This window comes from Fukomys damarensis, unplaced genomic scaffold (genome assembly GCF_012274545.1).
Source record: "Fukomys damarensis isolate Sample0158 unplaced genomic scaffold, DMR_v1.0_HiC HiC_scaffold_4, whole genome shotgun sequence".
NCBI classification, from domain to species: Eukaryota; Metazoa; Chordata; class Mammalia; order Rodentia; family Bathyergidae; genus Fukomys; species Fukomys damarensis.
The window spans coordinates 64361899-64379756 of NW_022900916.1; the positions used below are offsets into that span (position 1 = coordinate 64361899).

At 37.0% G+C, this 17858-nt stretch overlaps 1 protein-coding gene across 3 annotated transcripts in view; it reads right to left on the reverse strand.

Moving 5' to 3' along the window:
* Cfap69 (cilia and flagella associated protein 69) overlaps positions 1-17842 on the reverse strand; it is a 52330-nt gene extending 34488 nt beyond the window's left edge. Inside the window, exons 1-6 of one of the 3 annotated variants that reach the window (XM_010609537.2) lie at positions 17537-17842; positions 10401-10460; positions 7996-8061; positions 6845-6954; positions 4674-4750; positions 1298-1396 (exon numbers count right to left, since the gene is read on the reverse strand). In XM_010609537.2, the coding sequence (XP_010607839.1) occupies positions 1298-1396; positions 4674-4750; positions 6845-6954; positions 7996-8061; positions 10401-10460; positions 17537-17632 (508 nt within the window). In that variant the 5' untranslated portion in view covers positions 17633-17842. Of the gene's footprint in view, positions 1-1297; positions 1397-4673; positions 4751-6844; positions 6955-7995; positions 8062-10400; positions 10461-17536 lie in introns of those variants that run through there. The other 2 variants (XM_010609539.2, XM_010609543.2) reach the window with 2 other exon arrangements.
* Between the last annotated feature and the right edge of the window lie 16 nt (positions 17843-17858).

A 17858-nucleotide genomic window follows, 5' to 3' on the forward strand; every position in this document is an offset into this window, starting at 1 on the left:
TTTTTTTTTTTTTTTTTTTTTAGAATTCTGCCCTCTCCTTTCCCCCTTACTAAATTCTAGCTCCTTTGCCTAAAAATTTTATTTCTCCATCCTAAAAACAACAACACCTAAACAACTGTTCTTTGACTTTGCTACCAGTTCAGCTATTTTCCATCAGGCTTCTTTACAATTTGACCTTAAAATACAACTTCGTATTCATGAACTAGCTCTACTCCCTCCCTGTCAAACTTGTTTTCTCATCTTTTGCCCTGCATCTGATGTGACTACTTTATGTCAATAGACCTGTCAAAGATGAGTTAGTTACAGACTTTCAGATAACACATGAACTTGATCTTTCCTTCCTCTTTTACAGAGGCTTCTGCAGCACCAGACACTTCGACCACCTCTTTCTTCATCAAACATTTCACGCACTGGCACAGAAGACGTGCTAGTCTTCAGATGTGCTTCTGCCTTTTTGAACCTGCCTTCATTGCCAATTGCATTGGATCATTTTTTCCAAATCTCAGTAGGGGCACTCTCTTTGATGTCATTCTTGGTCCCTTGCTGTTTATATGCTTTATCTTCTCACAAACTCAACTACTTATGGCTACAGTTTCCCTTCTATTCTGTGAAGGGTTCCTGTTCCTTTTAGTAGCATGTTTACTACCTACCAAATATTTCCATCTGACTACCTGATTGACATTTCATATATGACATTTAATAATCTCTTTATTATATTATTAAAGAATATATCATTTAACTACTATTTATATCTTCTCTCCCTTCCTAGATTGATTATAAATTATACTTTGCAAAGGTAAGAAGCGTGTCTTAAATAATATTATACTCTCACAGTGTAAATGACTTCTGACTTCATATTGCCCATTTCAGTGTAGTTCATTTTGCCACTGTATATTAAGATCCTTTAGTTGTAACATATAGAGCTCTTTTCCCAAACATGATGAGAATGGTCTAGGATTAGAAATTTATCATCTAACTGGGCGGTTATGGATTAGGTCTTAAATATGTGAGAAAAATTAATAATTAGAAAGTTTAGGTAACATTATTAATAATTACAAGCTTATTTACATGTGAATTCATTAATTGTGTAACAAATGTCTGGCATCAGAATAAAAACTCATGCAAACTCCCAAACTGAAAAAAGATACTTATCAAGTTTTAATAGATGACTAAAGTCAATTCTACAAAAAATTATCCAGAAGTTTTTAGTGTGTTGCGTTTGTGAGCCCTTTGAGTCCTTCCAGTTCAGAGGGTAGGGAAGGGATAAGGTTTCCCTGAAACACCATTGAGACTTCACCTGGAATGTACTTCTTTGGTGGCTCTGCATGATAAAAGTTGACAATACACTTACAAATTTGTATCCTCAATTCAGAGCTCGGTATTTTCATTAAGTCACCTGCCAGGAGGACAAACGAATGCCATGTAATAACACTGCTGTAAGATTCTTTGCAAAATTAAGCACAAAGTATTGCAATTATGAGAAAATTCTCCTGTGAGATTCAAACGGGATCCCGTAGTTTTCACACAGGCACACGTGCTCATGGTCACACATCACTTAATGATGGGATACATTCTGAGGATGGGCTGCCGGGCAATTACACTGTCAGGTGAGTGTAGGCAAACATAAGATTGAATCAAGTGCAAGAGAAAGCCACGCAATCAGGAGCCATGGTCAACGCCAGATGTAGAAGGCCGCTCCTGGCATGACATGGTATCTGCATTATAGTTAGCTTTTCGTTATTAAGAAGAAAGAGTGTACGTCAAATGATAAACCATAGTAAGTGCATAAACTCATGATATGGGTGTTCATTATTGAGTGCGCACTTACATAATCGTACAAGTGTGCACTATGCTTTTATGCAATTTGCAGTGCAGAAGGTTTGTTTATACCAGCATTGTCACAAGTATGTGAGTAATGACTCGTGGTATGGCTATCATTAGGTGACTTATGCTGTCATTAGGTGACAGAATTTTTTGCTAAATTTTAATGTTATGGGACCCCCATCGTATACATATATGTGGTCTGTTATTGACTGAAAAGCAGTGATGTGCCGCATGACTATGTATGCAAACATACCACAGATACAACAACTTGAGTTTATCTTTATATATTTGGCCCCTCATTCAATTCATCAGATCAGGATGATGATTGAAAACATAAGTGGTGGAACCAGGCTAAGATGAAAGTCTGGCTCTACTACACTTTTTATCTGTGTAGACTTGGCTTATTTCTCTCATCTATAAGGAGAGCGTAACAATATAACTACAGTACATTTGAGGTCCTGAGGATCAAATGAGTTAGCATGATGAAGAAAAGGCTGAGAATGGCATCTAGTATATATCTAGCATATCTAGTAAGTGCTACCTGCATTAGCTACTGTTTTCAAGACACAGGCTAGCACTTTTCTTTCGAGTTGCCAAGTCAGCAATCGGTTGAAATTAATAATGCAGCATATCCCTAAAGTTCCAAGTGAGGTTCCCTCCTCAATTTGTTGGAAGCCAGAAGACAGAATGTCCAGAAGTCTTTGCCTTACAAGAAATCGTGTTAGTTCAAATTACTGGGGTGGGGTTGGAGAATAGGGAGGGTTCCTTTTCAGTCATATCTGAACCACTACCGAACTTTAGCCTGCACAGTAAGTGAAGCTAGATTAATTTTCAGGGATGATCCTCCAGGGAATGTGAAGATATTCTGTGGAGCTCTGCAAATGACCTGGGTCCTCTGGATGCCTGAGGACAACACGACTCAGTAGTACTAGTGCTAGGATTAAGTCCAATCTGGTTGGGTTCTCTGCAAGCAAAAGACTGAGACGGCCTCCCTTAAGATCTGAGTTTTGTCTTAGGCCTTGGTAATGTTCATCTCTAGGAGCAATCATTGGTGAGGAAACAAGAAGAAAAGGAGGGCGCACAAAGGAAAGCCTCACGCTTGATTAAGGAGAATGTGGAAAAGATGTCACTTAAAAATAAAGGCCATTCTCCCAGTTATATTTCTCTGGATGCTTCTTTTGGAGTCAGAAAATCACTGCTTAGGTTTTAGAAAGCTTTAGGTGACAAGAGCAATTGAACTTTTCGAACAAAACTAGCTAAACATGCACGTTTATGGGGATTCTGGGATTCTCATCTGCTTCTCTACCCTCTTAGTTCCTGTAAGTTTCAATCTTTTCTTACAGCTTCCTGTTCTACTATCGTCGGGCAGAGTGCCAACTTCTGTTCCACATTTCTGGAATCCTGGTCATGAATCACAAATGTCTACATATAATTTAGAAGAAATCATAACTTACTAGTACATAGCAGGAACTGGAAGTTATCAGCAATAGTCATAAATAGCTTTTGTTCAATACTTCACATGACATACAAGCATTTTAATTTAAACTCGTGCTTCCAAGAATTAAAAAAAGGGACATATGAGTGGTGTTTACAGGAAGCAATCAGTAAAAGGAGAGCATAATAAGCTAGGCGTTCGTGCTGCCCTCAAATAGTAGTGTTTCGTTAGCAGACAGTCATTCAAGAGAGTAGGTTCACAATAACAGATGGGTGTGTATTTACCCTATAAATGTCTGCCAATACTTTTGGAGGCAATATCTTAAGATAAGGAGAGCAACACAGACATTTTAAAAACAATATTGCCAAAAACATTATACTTTTTACCTCTTAATACTACCATGTCCTTTTTTGGGTTGGCTTCTCCTTGTAATGTTTCCATGAATGACAGATTTGCAGTATTAAAATTTCCCATTATTTCTTAATCTGCCTGCTTCTTGGTGTCTTTTTTTTTTAATAACTTAAGTTTACGTTAATGTAAACGGCACTTTCACTTACTCTCTATTTTGTGCAATCACCTTTTAAACGATTCATTGGGTCAATCATGTATCTCTTATTTCTCCTTTACAAATGAATGCCTAAATTAGCAAGTATAATTTGGATGTAGGATTTATTTTGGGAAAATGCTATCAGATCTCTGGGACTTTTTTTTTTTTTTTGTACCGGGGATCAAATTCAGGACCTTGCTCTTGAGAGGCAAATCCCCAGCCCAAGAGCCACTGTTTTATTGGTCTCATTTCCTAGGGAATTATTTTCCCTTTCTAGAAACTCAAGCACTAACAATATTAGTAGATATCAATATCTCTGGTATATAACAGTGTAATAATATCAAGCAGCTATAAATGCCTACATTTTTATGATTCTTCATATTTTTGTGTATAAAATATGATACCTGCATCTTTATGTGTATTTTAAAGTTCTTAATGTTTCATTTTATGATTTTTATTTAAAAACCTTAGATTATTTAACAAACAATGAGGTCCTCAATGATTCTAGCAATTTATAAGAATTCAAAGCTGAAACCATGGTTACTGGAACATGGGGGCATATACTTTCCGACTAAAAAAAATTCACAGATATTTCACCAATCTAAAGAACATCAATTAAGCACAAGGACTAATCTGCTAGTTCTTGCACTTAAGGAACACAGAATTTTGTTGGTATCGTGAAATATCTGCAATACCAGAATAAAGCACACTGTAATTTATTTCCAAATGCAAAATCAGAGAAAAGCCTAGACATGCAGAGGGGACGCTTTTAGTGAGACTTAGTGAAAGCAGACATCTCCTCTTTGTCAATCGGCCCTGTCACATGTTACACCTACACCCATCTACCTTGAAGAAAGCGTAACTTACCCAGAAGTGCAACTGAGTTAGCAGTATCTTCAGCATAAGTTATTTCATCCGATACTTTTTTTTTCAAAAATGGCAAGCTTCAATAAGAATGAAGAAAGTCAGAGTAATTGTAAGTGAAGTTTTTAATTGAAGTATCATTTGTAAAGTGGGGGAGATTTCCTTTCTAAAGAATAAAATGACGATAATGTTCTATTCTTTAGCTCTGGAGAACTGAGAACTATAAAATAACTGTATTTGTACTTAACTGACCAGAAAGAAAATAAAAGGTCTTTTAAAATGAAAAGGATTTAAAAGGAATGAGCTAAGAAAGTAATTTTGCCTCACAGTGTGAATACAAATCTTAAGAATCTTCTTTCCTTCTGAAGGCAAAGTAATAATGAATTATAGCTGTAATTCCTTCAAACTCAGGAAAACATTAGATACTCTGATACAAGCCAGAGATTTAAGCTCACCTATAACTTGAAAACAGTTTATAGATACTTTCTGTTTCTGAAACTCTAGTTAATAGATCAATGTTCTATTTATTTTTAAGGCTAGGGTCCTTTTCCTCATTAACTGGATTACTACTATTCACAAAAGAACAGAATGTTTGGAGGAACAATAAGGAATTCAGTTAACAAATATTAATTATATTAGACTTGCATTTCCTAGTTACTGTAACTTGAAAATAACTTACGTAAAAACCATACAAAATTTAGCGCATAATCCTGAGTCATTAGTTTAAATTTCAAAGGAGAGATAAACGTTATGTGTTACATACAAATATAAATTATTTTGGCATTTTATAAATCCAAAATGCACATATCCTATATTTGGGACTTCTAATTCATGTTTTTAAAAATGTAATCATGTAGTTGAAGCATGGCATTGAGAACTATCATATGTGGATGTCGAATATATAAGTCATTATGAATTTAAAGATATTTAAAAAAAAAGGTCAATTTTACAAATTCCACAGAGGTTTATTTCCATTATTTGTAAGAATTATCATTTGGACTAAATAACCACTTGTTAACGAGCTGATTGCTGGATCTCCAAAATAACTAAAACTTTTACTTCTGGTCCCCAATTCTTTTCATTTTTTGGTACTGGGGATTGAACTCAGTACCTTGAGCTTGTGAGGTAGGTGCAGTGCCACTGAGCTAAATCCTAAGCCCACCCCAACTTTTTGTATCAAATAAAGCATTAGAAGTGTTTTCAGCCTAAAAGATTATGGAAAAAAATTAATCATACATTTTCAATGTTGTGAGAAAAATATACTTTCAATGCTTTTGTCTCCCAAAATGTTTTGAAAAGAGAACCAAGTAAGGATGTACAGAAATATAGGACATAAGCAAAAATTAGTAAAATAGGAAAAAAGTAAAATAATTATAAAACTGGGGAAACTGAAGAGTACAGTTTCAAAACTTTGTCATATTATGCAATAAAACATTTAGCCAACGTTTTAGAGAAATGCTTCTGGACAGAGCTCTACAGGAATACTGATAATGCAAGAAATGCTTATGAACTTGGTATTCTGGGACTTGCATGGCCTTGAAATTTCAAAATATTGTACATTATATAATCTCATAATGATAAAATAAAGATTTCCAATTAGTTTTCTCTCACTTTTAAGAAATTTCCTGTACTATACTATATTCAACAATTAAAACTGGATAGTTTGATGTGTACATCTAGATTAGCCACTAGGTGGCAGCAAAGAAGCATTATATACATTTAGTTCCCCCAGAGTGAAGAAACAGTAGAAAAAGGATGACATATTAAATTTATAATGCTTTACCTTTCGGTACTTTATATTTTAAAATAACTACTTTATGTTTAAAAATATATACCAAACACAAATGATGGTATTTTGCTCCTCACTCAAAATTGGAAAATCAAATAAAGTATTAATATATTTTTGAGAGCCAAATTTTCTAAAGATGGCTACTTCTAAAAGCAGCTAATTTCAAGAAAACATTTTATATACTTGTACTTCAAGCTCTTATGTTTAGCAGTCTCAGACTACTTAAAAAATGATTACATTTGCCAAATGCTTCAATCAGGTGATGAAACAAATTTTCTGAGTTCTTTATCTCTCTGCTACAGCAGAATGTCTAATACATTGTAATAAAAAGTAAGACATTATAAAATACTACACGCTAATGCAAAATAAAGTTATAAGCACTTACCTACACAATTTTAGGATATCATATACAGATTCTACAAACTGGTGCTGGTTTTCAATTTTTGCTGCGCACAGATTCAGAATTTTAAATATTTTTGCTAAATCTCTTAATGGCTTGGGTATTTTCAGTTAAGAAATATTATTAACTTTAATATCTCAATTATCATGCTCTTTATAGAACTTTTTAAAAGAAAGTCTACAGAATTCCATCTCTTTTGTTAAATGTAGATATTGTTCTAACTATTCTTATTTTGAAGTCTAAAGAGAAAAACTCAGAACTATATTTTTGGCAATACGAATTTAATTTTTGTCTCCACTATATGCAAAATGTTTCCTTCTCACAACTTTACAATTGGATTACCAACTATTACACTATGTACTTGGTTTATCAATAACTTAGTATTAGCAATGAATAAAAACATTAAAATTACCTTAGCAATTGACTCAATTATATCTTTCATTCCCATCTACATGCACACAAACATACAGTACTGCCCTGTAACAAGCAGCCCAAACTTTTCTTTACTGCATTTCTTTATTAATATTTAACTCATGCTTTTTTTTTTTTTTTTTTTTTTTTTCACAGGCGACTGCACCCCTGAGCTAAATCCCCAGCCCAACTCATGCATTTTTAATAGCCAGGGTTTAAGTTGGTTTGGATTTTATTTCATTTAAAACTGGAGTGGAAGAAAAGGGACAAAAAGGAAGGGGAAATGGGAGGGGTAGGGGAAAAGAAAGAAGGAAATAGAATTAATGTGAGAAAATGAAAAATGGAAACAAAGTCTTTGTAAATAGAAAGGGAGGGAGGGGTTGAAGGGAGAGAATGGGAAAAAATGAGAACCAAGATTGATTATATAAAGGCCTCACATTCCAACAATGAATGGCATTATATTATATACATTAAATGTACCAATAAAATTAATTTAAAAAAAAGAAACTATAGTGGAAGGACCCAGCCCCGCCAGTATTCTGACTTTGGCAGAATGAGACTGACTCCAGACGTCTCATCTCCAGACCTGTAAGATAATACATGTGTACTCTTTTAAGCCACTAAATTTGTAATAATTTACTACAGCAGCAATAGGAAACCAAAACATTTCAAATCTCCTGTTTAACGATAAATAAAACAAATATACATGCACGTAGAAAGGATACAAGTCCATTCTGATAACACTGCACCAGTTTCTTGACAGATTTAAGTTGTTTTTCTTCTAAATCATCCTAAAATAAATGTTCTATTTAGTTCTATTAAATTTTCTGAAAGTTTAAAATTTTTTTTCAATATGAAAAGAAAGTGGAAGATGTGGTTTTTCTATAAAATGGAATACTACTCAGCCATAAAGAATGCGAAATTAGATTCATTCATAGGAAAATGGATACATATTGAGGATATACTCCTAAGTGAAAAATATTTAAGTCACACATGTGTAAATACTGAATAGTTTCTCTGGTGTGAAAAACTATAATAGTACACAAGATCGTAATGAGATAACTGACAATGTGAAATAGGAAGAAAAGGGCTAAATGTGTAGGGAAAATGGGAAGGGTAGGGGAAAGGTAATAAAGGAAAAGAAAAAAATATGAGAAAATGAAAAAATGGAAATAAACTGTTTATAAATGGGGAGGGTAGGAGGGGGTGAAGGGCAGGGAAAAGGGGGAAAAATGAGAACCAAGTCCTGTCATGTAAAGGTACAAGATCCCATGATGAATGTAACTGTACTGTATACCTAAATGTACCAATAAACTCAATGAGAGAAAAATAAAATAAAATAAATAAAATCATCCTGTTATTTTATTTTATTTTTATTTTTTGGTACTGGGGATTGAACTCAGGTCCTTTCGCTTATGAGGCAGGTGGCAAAACCACTGAGCTAGATCCTGGGCCCTATTCTTAACTTACTATAAGCATTAAAAATGTTTCTTTAAATAATGAAGATTAACAAACTACTACCATTCAAATTTGACTCGGAAATTAAAATTTTAAATTAGGTTAATATATAAGGAGTAACTATTTCCTGCACTACATAGGCGCTATACATAATATCAATCAATTTATCTTCAAAATGACTTTATTACCAGGATATTATTAGCCCTCTTTTCAAGAATAAGAAACACAACTGAAATACTTTATTTGTCCAAATACACATGCTAAAAAGTGGGATATTAGGAGTCAGTTTTGATAAATCTGTATATTTAGCCTCTAAAATATGCCCAAGTATACTGTGGAAACCAAGCATTCATAGTTAATTTTTTAAAAAAAGTTAAACCTCTAGACCAGGATATGTTTTCAAGACTGAATCCCTCTATTCTTTTAAAGCTTGTAAAACCATCTGTGAAAAGCTGAGGTATTATCTGTACTTTATCCTCCCTCTGCGTTATATAACAGCTAACAGAAGCTCTTTGTAGTTGAGTTTTATTTTTTAAGGAAATTCAGATACATTCACAATTTAAAAATCAAGTTTCACAAAATCACATTCAGGAAAAATAAATTAAGCTTAGTAATTATTTTTATGTTTCTTCTATTTAAGAAAGTAGAGACTAGAGAAAAACAATGACTAAATTTTGTGCTTAGCATTCATTGGACATGGCCAGGGATTTAGCTCAGTGGTGCTGCCACCTGCCTCACAAGTACAAGGTCCCAAGCTCAAACCCTGGTACCAGAAAGGAAAAAAAAAAAAAAAAAAAAAAAAAAAAAAAAAAAAAATAATTAGAAAAAAAAAAGTCATTGGACAGTTTTGTTTTTATAGCTGTAGTATGGTCAACCCATTTTCTATGTGTTAAGAACGTTAAATCTTTGGAAAAGTTTACATATAACTTTATAGTTTGTGCTGGTTTTTAGGCATTAAGTCAGTGCTTGGGTCTCGGAAGAGTATGGTGTGCAAACATGTATAAACATACATTTACCGTCTTTTTTCTTGATAACTAAGCTGTCAGTTTTGAGCTTGTGTCTGAAATAATTTTATTTCCATTATATTCTGTAAAGATTTCTCTCAAAATAAATTACTGTGCATGTGTGCAACTGTGTATATGCCCTGATTTCACCTCAGGAAATTTGTATTGGTAGGATGGGAAACTCCTTTTCCTCCCCGCTCCCTCCTCCAATCCTACTTGACAACAAGCAATGAACAGAGCTTAAATGACCTTTTGTGCAATCTTAGGGATCCTTCTGTTCATAGCCACCAAGGATTTGTCCACTCATAAAAGCAACTCCGTTAGCCTCCCTCTATGGTTAAACATATTCATGTTAAACTTCAACGGTTCTTGACTTTGAGATACATCCTCTGTTTTGAGAGCAGGCATGGTGGCTGGGCAGCAGCTGAATGAGGAGGCTCACAAATTTGGAGTCAGCCTGGCAACGTAGGGAGACCCTGTCTCAAAATTCTGAAAAGGGCGATAGGTGTAGCTCAGTATTAAAGTGCTTGTAGGAGGCTCTGGCTTTAATCTCCAGGGAAAACAACAACAAAAGGGAGTACACCATTCAAATGTTTTCCACAAAAAGAGACAAATGAGACTTACCCTTGGGTGGATGCTCCTTACCTTTGTTCTCAACGCTTACTTACTTTATCATTTTCTTCAAGGAGTTGGATGACGTGATTAAGGTCCATAGGCTTGAAAACACCCTATAAACATAAAACGTTTGGTATTCTAGATCATGAGAATTAAAGCCTTCATAGCAAGCGTATTATTTGTATATTTTTGCTCAGTAATTTAAAAATACCTATAACAGTAATATAGAGGAGAATGCAAAACAGATGAGACCTTATAGGAAGGTGAATGAATTTTGGAGAAAAGAAACACCCTCCTGAATTCTAGTATTATCTTGAAATCCTAATGTTTTTAAATTTAAACAGCCCTAAGAGGATCCAAGAGAGCATGTGGAATAACGCACTCCTGCGCTGTGGAAAGGAGAACCATACAGTATCCTACACGTGGACACATTAGACCACGCTGGCCTGGGCAGGTTTATCACACGGCAACAGCATCCTCTGGTCACCTGCGTTAGACAACACAAACGTTCAGAGTCTCAGATTTCACACCTCAAGTACTTCGTGAGCACATCCCGTGACTCAGTTCAGTTCTCGTGTGTTACTGAGTGCTGGTGCTCACTTGCTGTCCCTGCTTCTCCTCTTGCACCCTTCAGAACTGTCCTCCATGGCTAAAATAATAAAACTCAAATCTGAGCTCCACCCACCCAAGCATTCAATGACCGCCGACCAATGCTTGAGCTCCTCTGTTGTACACGTAGGCGTTGCCATCCCAGTCCTCTCCCCGGTGAGTTCCCACAGGAACTCAGAGATGAGGCTCAGATGTACCTCCCGAAGGGACGAGAAGGCTAACAACACCTTTCCTCTGTGCTCCCACAGCCCCCAAACATGCGCGTCGTGATTTCTGTTGAGTTGTTCTGAAAGGCGCTCCGTACTTATTCCCCATTGTCCCTTCCCTGAGTTTGCCTGGGGGCACAGGCTTTTGGTTCTGGCATCTCTGGCGCACTGGGTCTGAGAACATACGACCAGGAAGTCATTTCCTTGCAAAGTTACTTGTGGATACATGGCAAGGGAACAGGAGGCGCTTCTTCCAGTTTAAGTATTTATGAGAATATAAAAATCTCTGAATTTTAAATGCAATTTTGCCTATGTTTATGGGGAAGATTAAGTCTTTATTGAGTTGCATTTTCTTTTGTTCAAATGTTACGTTAATGTGGCTCAGTCCCAGTGTAGGAATTAAGCTGTTCTAATTTCCCTTTTCGGGCCCTGCTTTCACAAGTATGTCTACTTTCAAATGACTTTGTAAAGATGGTGTTATAATGATATAAAATATTCAAAACTGAAAAAACCCTTATTCTTACTATCTATATATCTACCTTATGTATTTTCTGCTTTTGTTTATATGTACAAACCTATATTTTACTTAATGTCAATACTACCACTGCATTTCCTGTGCTTTAAATCTACAGTATATCTATAATTTATTTACACGTTCTCATATTCCTACATTGGCTTTATCACAGTTCACACAAAGTTTATAATTCCCTTGCCTTTTGCAATTACAAACTCATATATTCTCATATTAAGAAATTTCTTTCAAAATTTTTCAATTAAACAATTATAACTTTTTGCTTTGTTTTATTTTTTTGTGACAGGGTCTCACTATATAGTTGAGAATGACTTGGAACTCACTATGTAGCCCAGGCTGGTCTTGAACTCACAGCAATCCTCCTGCCTCAGCCTCCTGAGTGCTGGGAATATAGGCGTGTGCCACCACACCCAGCTTTATAACTTTAATCATATAGAATAAGTATCAGATTGAGGTCATTTACCAAAAACTTTAATAATAATAAAAGAAATACTAAACATATGTCTATACTTGGCATTATATTATCACTGTTATATATTACTGTTAAACAGAATTTTGCCTTTTATGATTTGGAGATTCAATAGTGCCACTGCCTCAGTGGTCTTTTCTGTTTTTCTTTATTTATTAGTCTATGTTTGCAGTACACAGCGATTACATTCATCATGGAGAGCTGGTACATGTGCATAATACATTTTAATTCTTTTTTCATCTTCACCATTTCTTGGTGCCTTTCCCTTTTTCAGAAGATCTATCTCCCTGATGCCTATTATGTTTTGCTTTGCTCTTTATTCATACTTTGAATTTCTCATATAAGAGAAACTGCAATATTTAAGCTTGTGTGTCTGATGTATTACACTTAACATTATGGTCTCAAGGTGAATTCATTTTACTATAAATAAATCAAACTTACCCTTCTTTCAGCAGAGTACCACAGTTTCTTTATGGATGCATCTGTTAATATAATAGCTCAATTCCAGTTCCAAGCTTGAGCTATTATGTGTTGTTCTGCTATAAACATGACTTCGCATGAGTCACTGTAATATGATGTCTTTAACTATTTTGCAAAGATACCTAGATGAGGAATAGCTGGGTCAAATGGAATTTCGATTTTTAGCTTTTTTAGGCATCTCCATAATGATTTCCATAGTGATTGTACTGGTTTACAACTACAAACAATGAAGAAGGGCTCCTTTTCTACCACAGCCTCACCAGGATTTGTTATTATTTGAGTTCTTGATGACAGCCTTTCTTTCTGGAGTAAGATGGCATCTCAGCGTTGTTTTAATTGGCATTTCTCTAATGGCCAGAGATGCTGAACATTTTTTCATGTATTTATTGGCCATTTGTACCATTCCTTTTAGTTGCCCATTTTTATTGCATCTTTAATTGGGGGGGGTCTAATGTTTTTAGTTTTTATATATTCTAGGTATTAGTTCTCTAAGGTATTTTTGGTGAAAAAATAATTTCCAATCTGTAGGCTGTCTCTTCACTTTGTTGGTTGTTTCCTTTACTGTACAGAAACTTTTAAATTTAATATAAATCCATTTGTTGATTCTTAATGTTATTTCTTGTACAATTAAGGTTCTGTTCAGAAAGTCTTTGCTTACGCCTATGTTTCTAAGGGTTTTACCTATTTTATCTTCCAGCAGATTAAGAGCTTTTGGTTTAACATTTAGATCTTTGATACATTTTGATTTTAGCTGAGTACATTATAAGAGATATAGATAGGTCTAGATTCAATCTTTTGCATATCAAAAGCCAGTTTTCCCAGCACCATTTGCTAGAGGCTGTCTTTCCTCCAACATATGGTTTTTGGCCTGTGTCAAAGATTAGACAGCTGAGTGTTTCTGCATCTTCTATTTTGTTCGATTGATCCATATGTCTGTTTTTGTGCCAATAGCATCAGTTGTCTTTTCTCTTTTCCTTCTGTATTCCAAGATTATAAACACATATACAGTGGATTTTCATTTTATTATTTTCTGCAATGTTTATTTTTAAGAGTTAGACAATTATATTGAAATGAAATCTAAATGCAGGATTTTCTTTTTAATACCTACCTGTATTATCAGATCTCCCCCCAATGAACAGATAGAAGTTTTGATAAGAAACAATAGTGAGGATTAAAACAGGTTCCTTTGAGAGTTGTCTTGCATTATCATTTTATATTGATCTATGTGTTATCAGCTTGGCATATTTTTAAAGAGTTCTTCCTCCCCTCCCCTGTATCTTCCTTTGCCCTTTGCTGCTTCTGCAAGTACTTATTAGCAGGTTCTGTTTCCAGAAATGTGCTAGGTACGGGGAGCACATTTCTCTGACCTCAAGTGTGTGTCAGTATGAAATGAAACTTTACAAAAGGCCTTATCTCATACTGAAGATCTTACAAAACCACTGAAGAAATAGCTAGAGAGACTAAAAATATAAATGGACAATGGCCAGACTACGTATGATGGCCCACAACCTCTGCAGCAGCCAACATGGGAAGTCAAGTCACAGCCTACACAGCAACTGGCCCCAAGAAGTCAATATTTGGTCAACAACTATCAGCTTCCCCATTCTTTTGTATTCCTTGCTTCCAAACTCAGGACCAATCCGAGAAAGTCAAACAACCAAAAAGATTCTAGTCAGAACACAACGTGTCTCTTTCTCCCACTATTAATCTTCCTTGGCTGCCTCTGAGTCTGCCAAAAGCAAGTGACGGTGGGTGACACCCTCCCTATAACAATCCTTCAGGGGTCTGTGTTCTCCTCTATCCACAAGATTTAATCAGCAGAGTGTAATGATAAAAAGATCATTTTGTCCATTGTGTGAATACTAAACCGGAGAGGACTAGACCAGAGGCAGTAGACCAGTCTGCAACTTCAATCTTGGATACAGTTTTGGCAACTGGTACAGACAACAGCAGATGCGGTTAAAAAATCAAGCAGTTCGAAGGAGCAGGAGCTAACGAGTGACTGGATGCAGTGGAAGAAAGAAAAAGGTAGGAGGATTGCCCGGCCTGAGGAATCACATGAATGGTCTGCCATTCACGGCGACAGGGAAGGCTGGGGAAGAGGTTTGTGATGGAGTCGGAAATTAATTAAATTTGGAGCACAATTTTCTGAATCATGAGATTAAAGTGATAATTGAAGATTTGAGGTATATAAGATTTTAATCGTCTATTTATTCTACAAATATTTGTTGGGTACCTACACTGTGTCAGGCATTGTTTGAAGTGCTTATAATAATGGCAGTGAAAAACACAAAATCGCTTGCTTTCATAAAGGATTGATGTGCCTTAGGGGAGCAAGTCTGGGAGGCGGGCATCCCAGATCCAACCATAACACTATTTAAAACAGAAGTGAAGCATGCATTAAAAATGTACAAAATAACCCGAGTTTATTTATGCATTGCCTTAGACAACAGCATTCAAGCCTATTTCTTGAACTACATAAACTTAGTTTATGGTCACTAAAGTGGTTCAATTTAGGTCTGTAAAAAGGAAAATTATACAAAACAGCTATCAAAAACATAGATATCCAGAGTGGCATTTCTATGTTAGGAAATTTCCAGCTGTCACTTTATAATTCTAGATAATCCATTAGCTTTAGTGTAAAAATAATTTTAGGACCTCTATCTTCCTGGATAGTGGATATTAACATATAGATAAGCTATATGTTTTCACTATACGATATAGGTCACTGTATAAGTTCTCTATTATTTTATTTAATCTTTTTTTCTCTCTCATTGAGTTTATTGGTACATTCTAGGTATACAGTACAGCTACATTCATTATTGGGATCTTGTACCTTTATATGACAGGTCTTGGTTCTCATTTTTTTCATTTAATCTTTTCAATGGACATCAGTATGATTATTATCTCCACTGATTCAGGACACAGTTGCTTTTGTCCACACAGCTAAGTGGTGGAGTAAAACACCGAAGTGGACTTCACCTTACTTTTAGCTACTGAAATGGACAAGTTGTAAAGGTGGACCGGTTCGAAAGGACAGCAGATGTTTAGAATTCCATAGGTTTTTCCTTAACTGACCTGATGCAGAAGTCTAGAAGGTTATTAACCCCTTACTATTAGGAACAGTAAAACTCTATGAGTAAAGAAACCTTATCTGTCCATTAATTTCTAGGTACCTTAATGGCTTCAGTTGTAAAAGCAATCACAAAAACAAAACAATAAAAATAAGAAGGTTGAGTGATCAACAGGTTGCACCCAGATCTAAAACATTCCCACCCTATTTCATTTCGTTGGACAGAAACTGATTTTTTTCCACAATGTTTTTTAAAATGGAGCTAATCCTAGTAGTAGAGGCAGGAACAAGAATTAATGCAAGTTATTATCATTTTTTCCTAGAAGAGAATTTCAGACCCTGGAAGGAGAGGTAGTAATGAAAGAAGAGAAATCAAAAGGAGAAGAGAAAAACACAGACATACATCACAAATATACTTCCTCTGTTGTACGACTTTCTATGTTATCAACTATTCCTGCAATGGCCCGCTGAAAAGTGTTTTTCCTTTTTTTCTCTAGGTTAACTGTGCTTGCCTGCCTCATATAACTTTGCCCAGCTTTTCTTACATCTAGTAATGGAAAAATCAGAGCCATTTAGCAAATGTCACCTACGTTTCGGTTTTGCTGCGAGCCCAGGACTATCGTGGACTGCTGGCCTTCCCTGTGGCCTTCACAGTGGACAGCTATGTCTGCTCGAGGACCTTCCCACCCGGCTTGGAATACCTCCGCAGGACGGATGAGGTTCCCCCGGCACTTACTGTGCTCACACACAAGCGCTGCTGCTGCGCAGGTTTTGTGCAAATGTCTGACTTTCCTCAGAGAGCTCAACCCAACTCCCACAGAGGAGGTCCCCAGTCAGCTGGCCGCTCCAGAGGCACTCTCCCAGGCCGCAGGATGCGAACTCAGGAGTCGCGGTTCCTGACGCAGCCTGAGAATTGTGAAGCCTCAACGGGAATTCCCAGAGTGGCCCCACTCCATTAGAGTGTGACAGGGTAGAGTTCCTCCTTAGGAATCGTGATTTTAAGCACAATCTTGTCTCTCTGGGGACCAATGAAACCCTAGTATGAAGAGAAGGATTTGGGGTTTCTAAACATCGCCACCAACGCAGACCCATGCAAGGCCAAGCAAAAGTTTTTGAACCCAACTAGTTTTTGTTTTGTGTTTTTTTTTTTTTTTTTTTTTTTGTACTGGGAATCGAACTCAGGTCCTTGCGCTTCTTGCAAGGGGGCGGTGGAACCACTGGGCTAAATCCCCGGCCCCCTATCAGCTAGTTTTGTATTCATAATAGAAGTAGACATAGCAAAAGTGAACCCCAAACCAAATACAATAAAACAAATCTATTCTCTCTCCCAATTTTCTCCGACTTATAATTTATTATGAAATCTATTCCTACTTTCTAGTGTCGACATGATTTTACTCTATTCTGAGGGTAGGCGTCAGTAGCAGCCAATTTAAGTGCGGTAGAATTCACCTTTATGTCAAGAATATCACTTGAAAACCTGGATCCGCATGAAATCCCAGTGCAAACAAAGCGATGTGGCTACGAGGCCAAACTTCACTGGGAGTGATTCCTCCCCTCACCTCCTTCACACTTTTTGAAAGGTTAGCCGGACGCTCCAAGCGGATCGCAGGGCAGGCGTCCCCAGAGGGGCTGTTGACGACAGCAGCACCCGAGGCAAGCGGCGGCTCCCAGAGGATCGGCTCCCGCCCAGAACCTCTGTCCCGAGGGGTCCCCCGTCCTCACTCGGGTCCTCATTTCCACCTTGGCGGCCTTGGGACCGAGTCTCTGCACCCAGGCCTCACCCCTCTGCACGCCCCCATGGCACAGACCCCTGTCCACACCTGCGTCTCTTCGTCCTCAGTCACCACGGCGACCACCGGAACGCGGCGGGGGCTGCTGGACTTGTTCCTGAAGCTGCGATCCTGGCCTTCGTCCATCGCCGCGGCCTCCCCAGCGGGCGCGGCCGTCGGGGGCTAAAGGCCACCACCAAACAGGGAAGGCAGCCGGAGAGCCGCTGGTGTCGCTAGAGGCCTGGAAGGGTCTAGCCGTGGCCTTTGCCGCCGCGAAACGGTGCGCATGGCGTGGGCGGATCCCACTGGACCGCGAGGCTCAGGATCCCAGGCCGGTCGTCAACACAAGCCCGCGTTGCTAGGGGCGGGGGCC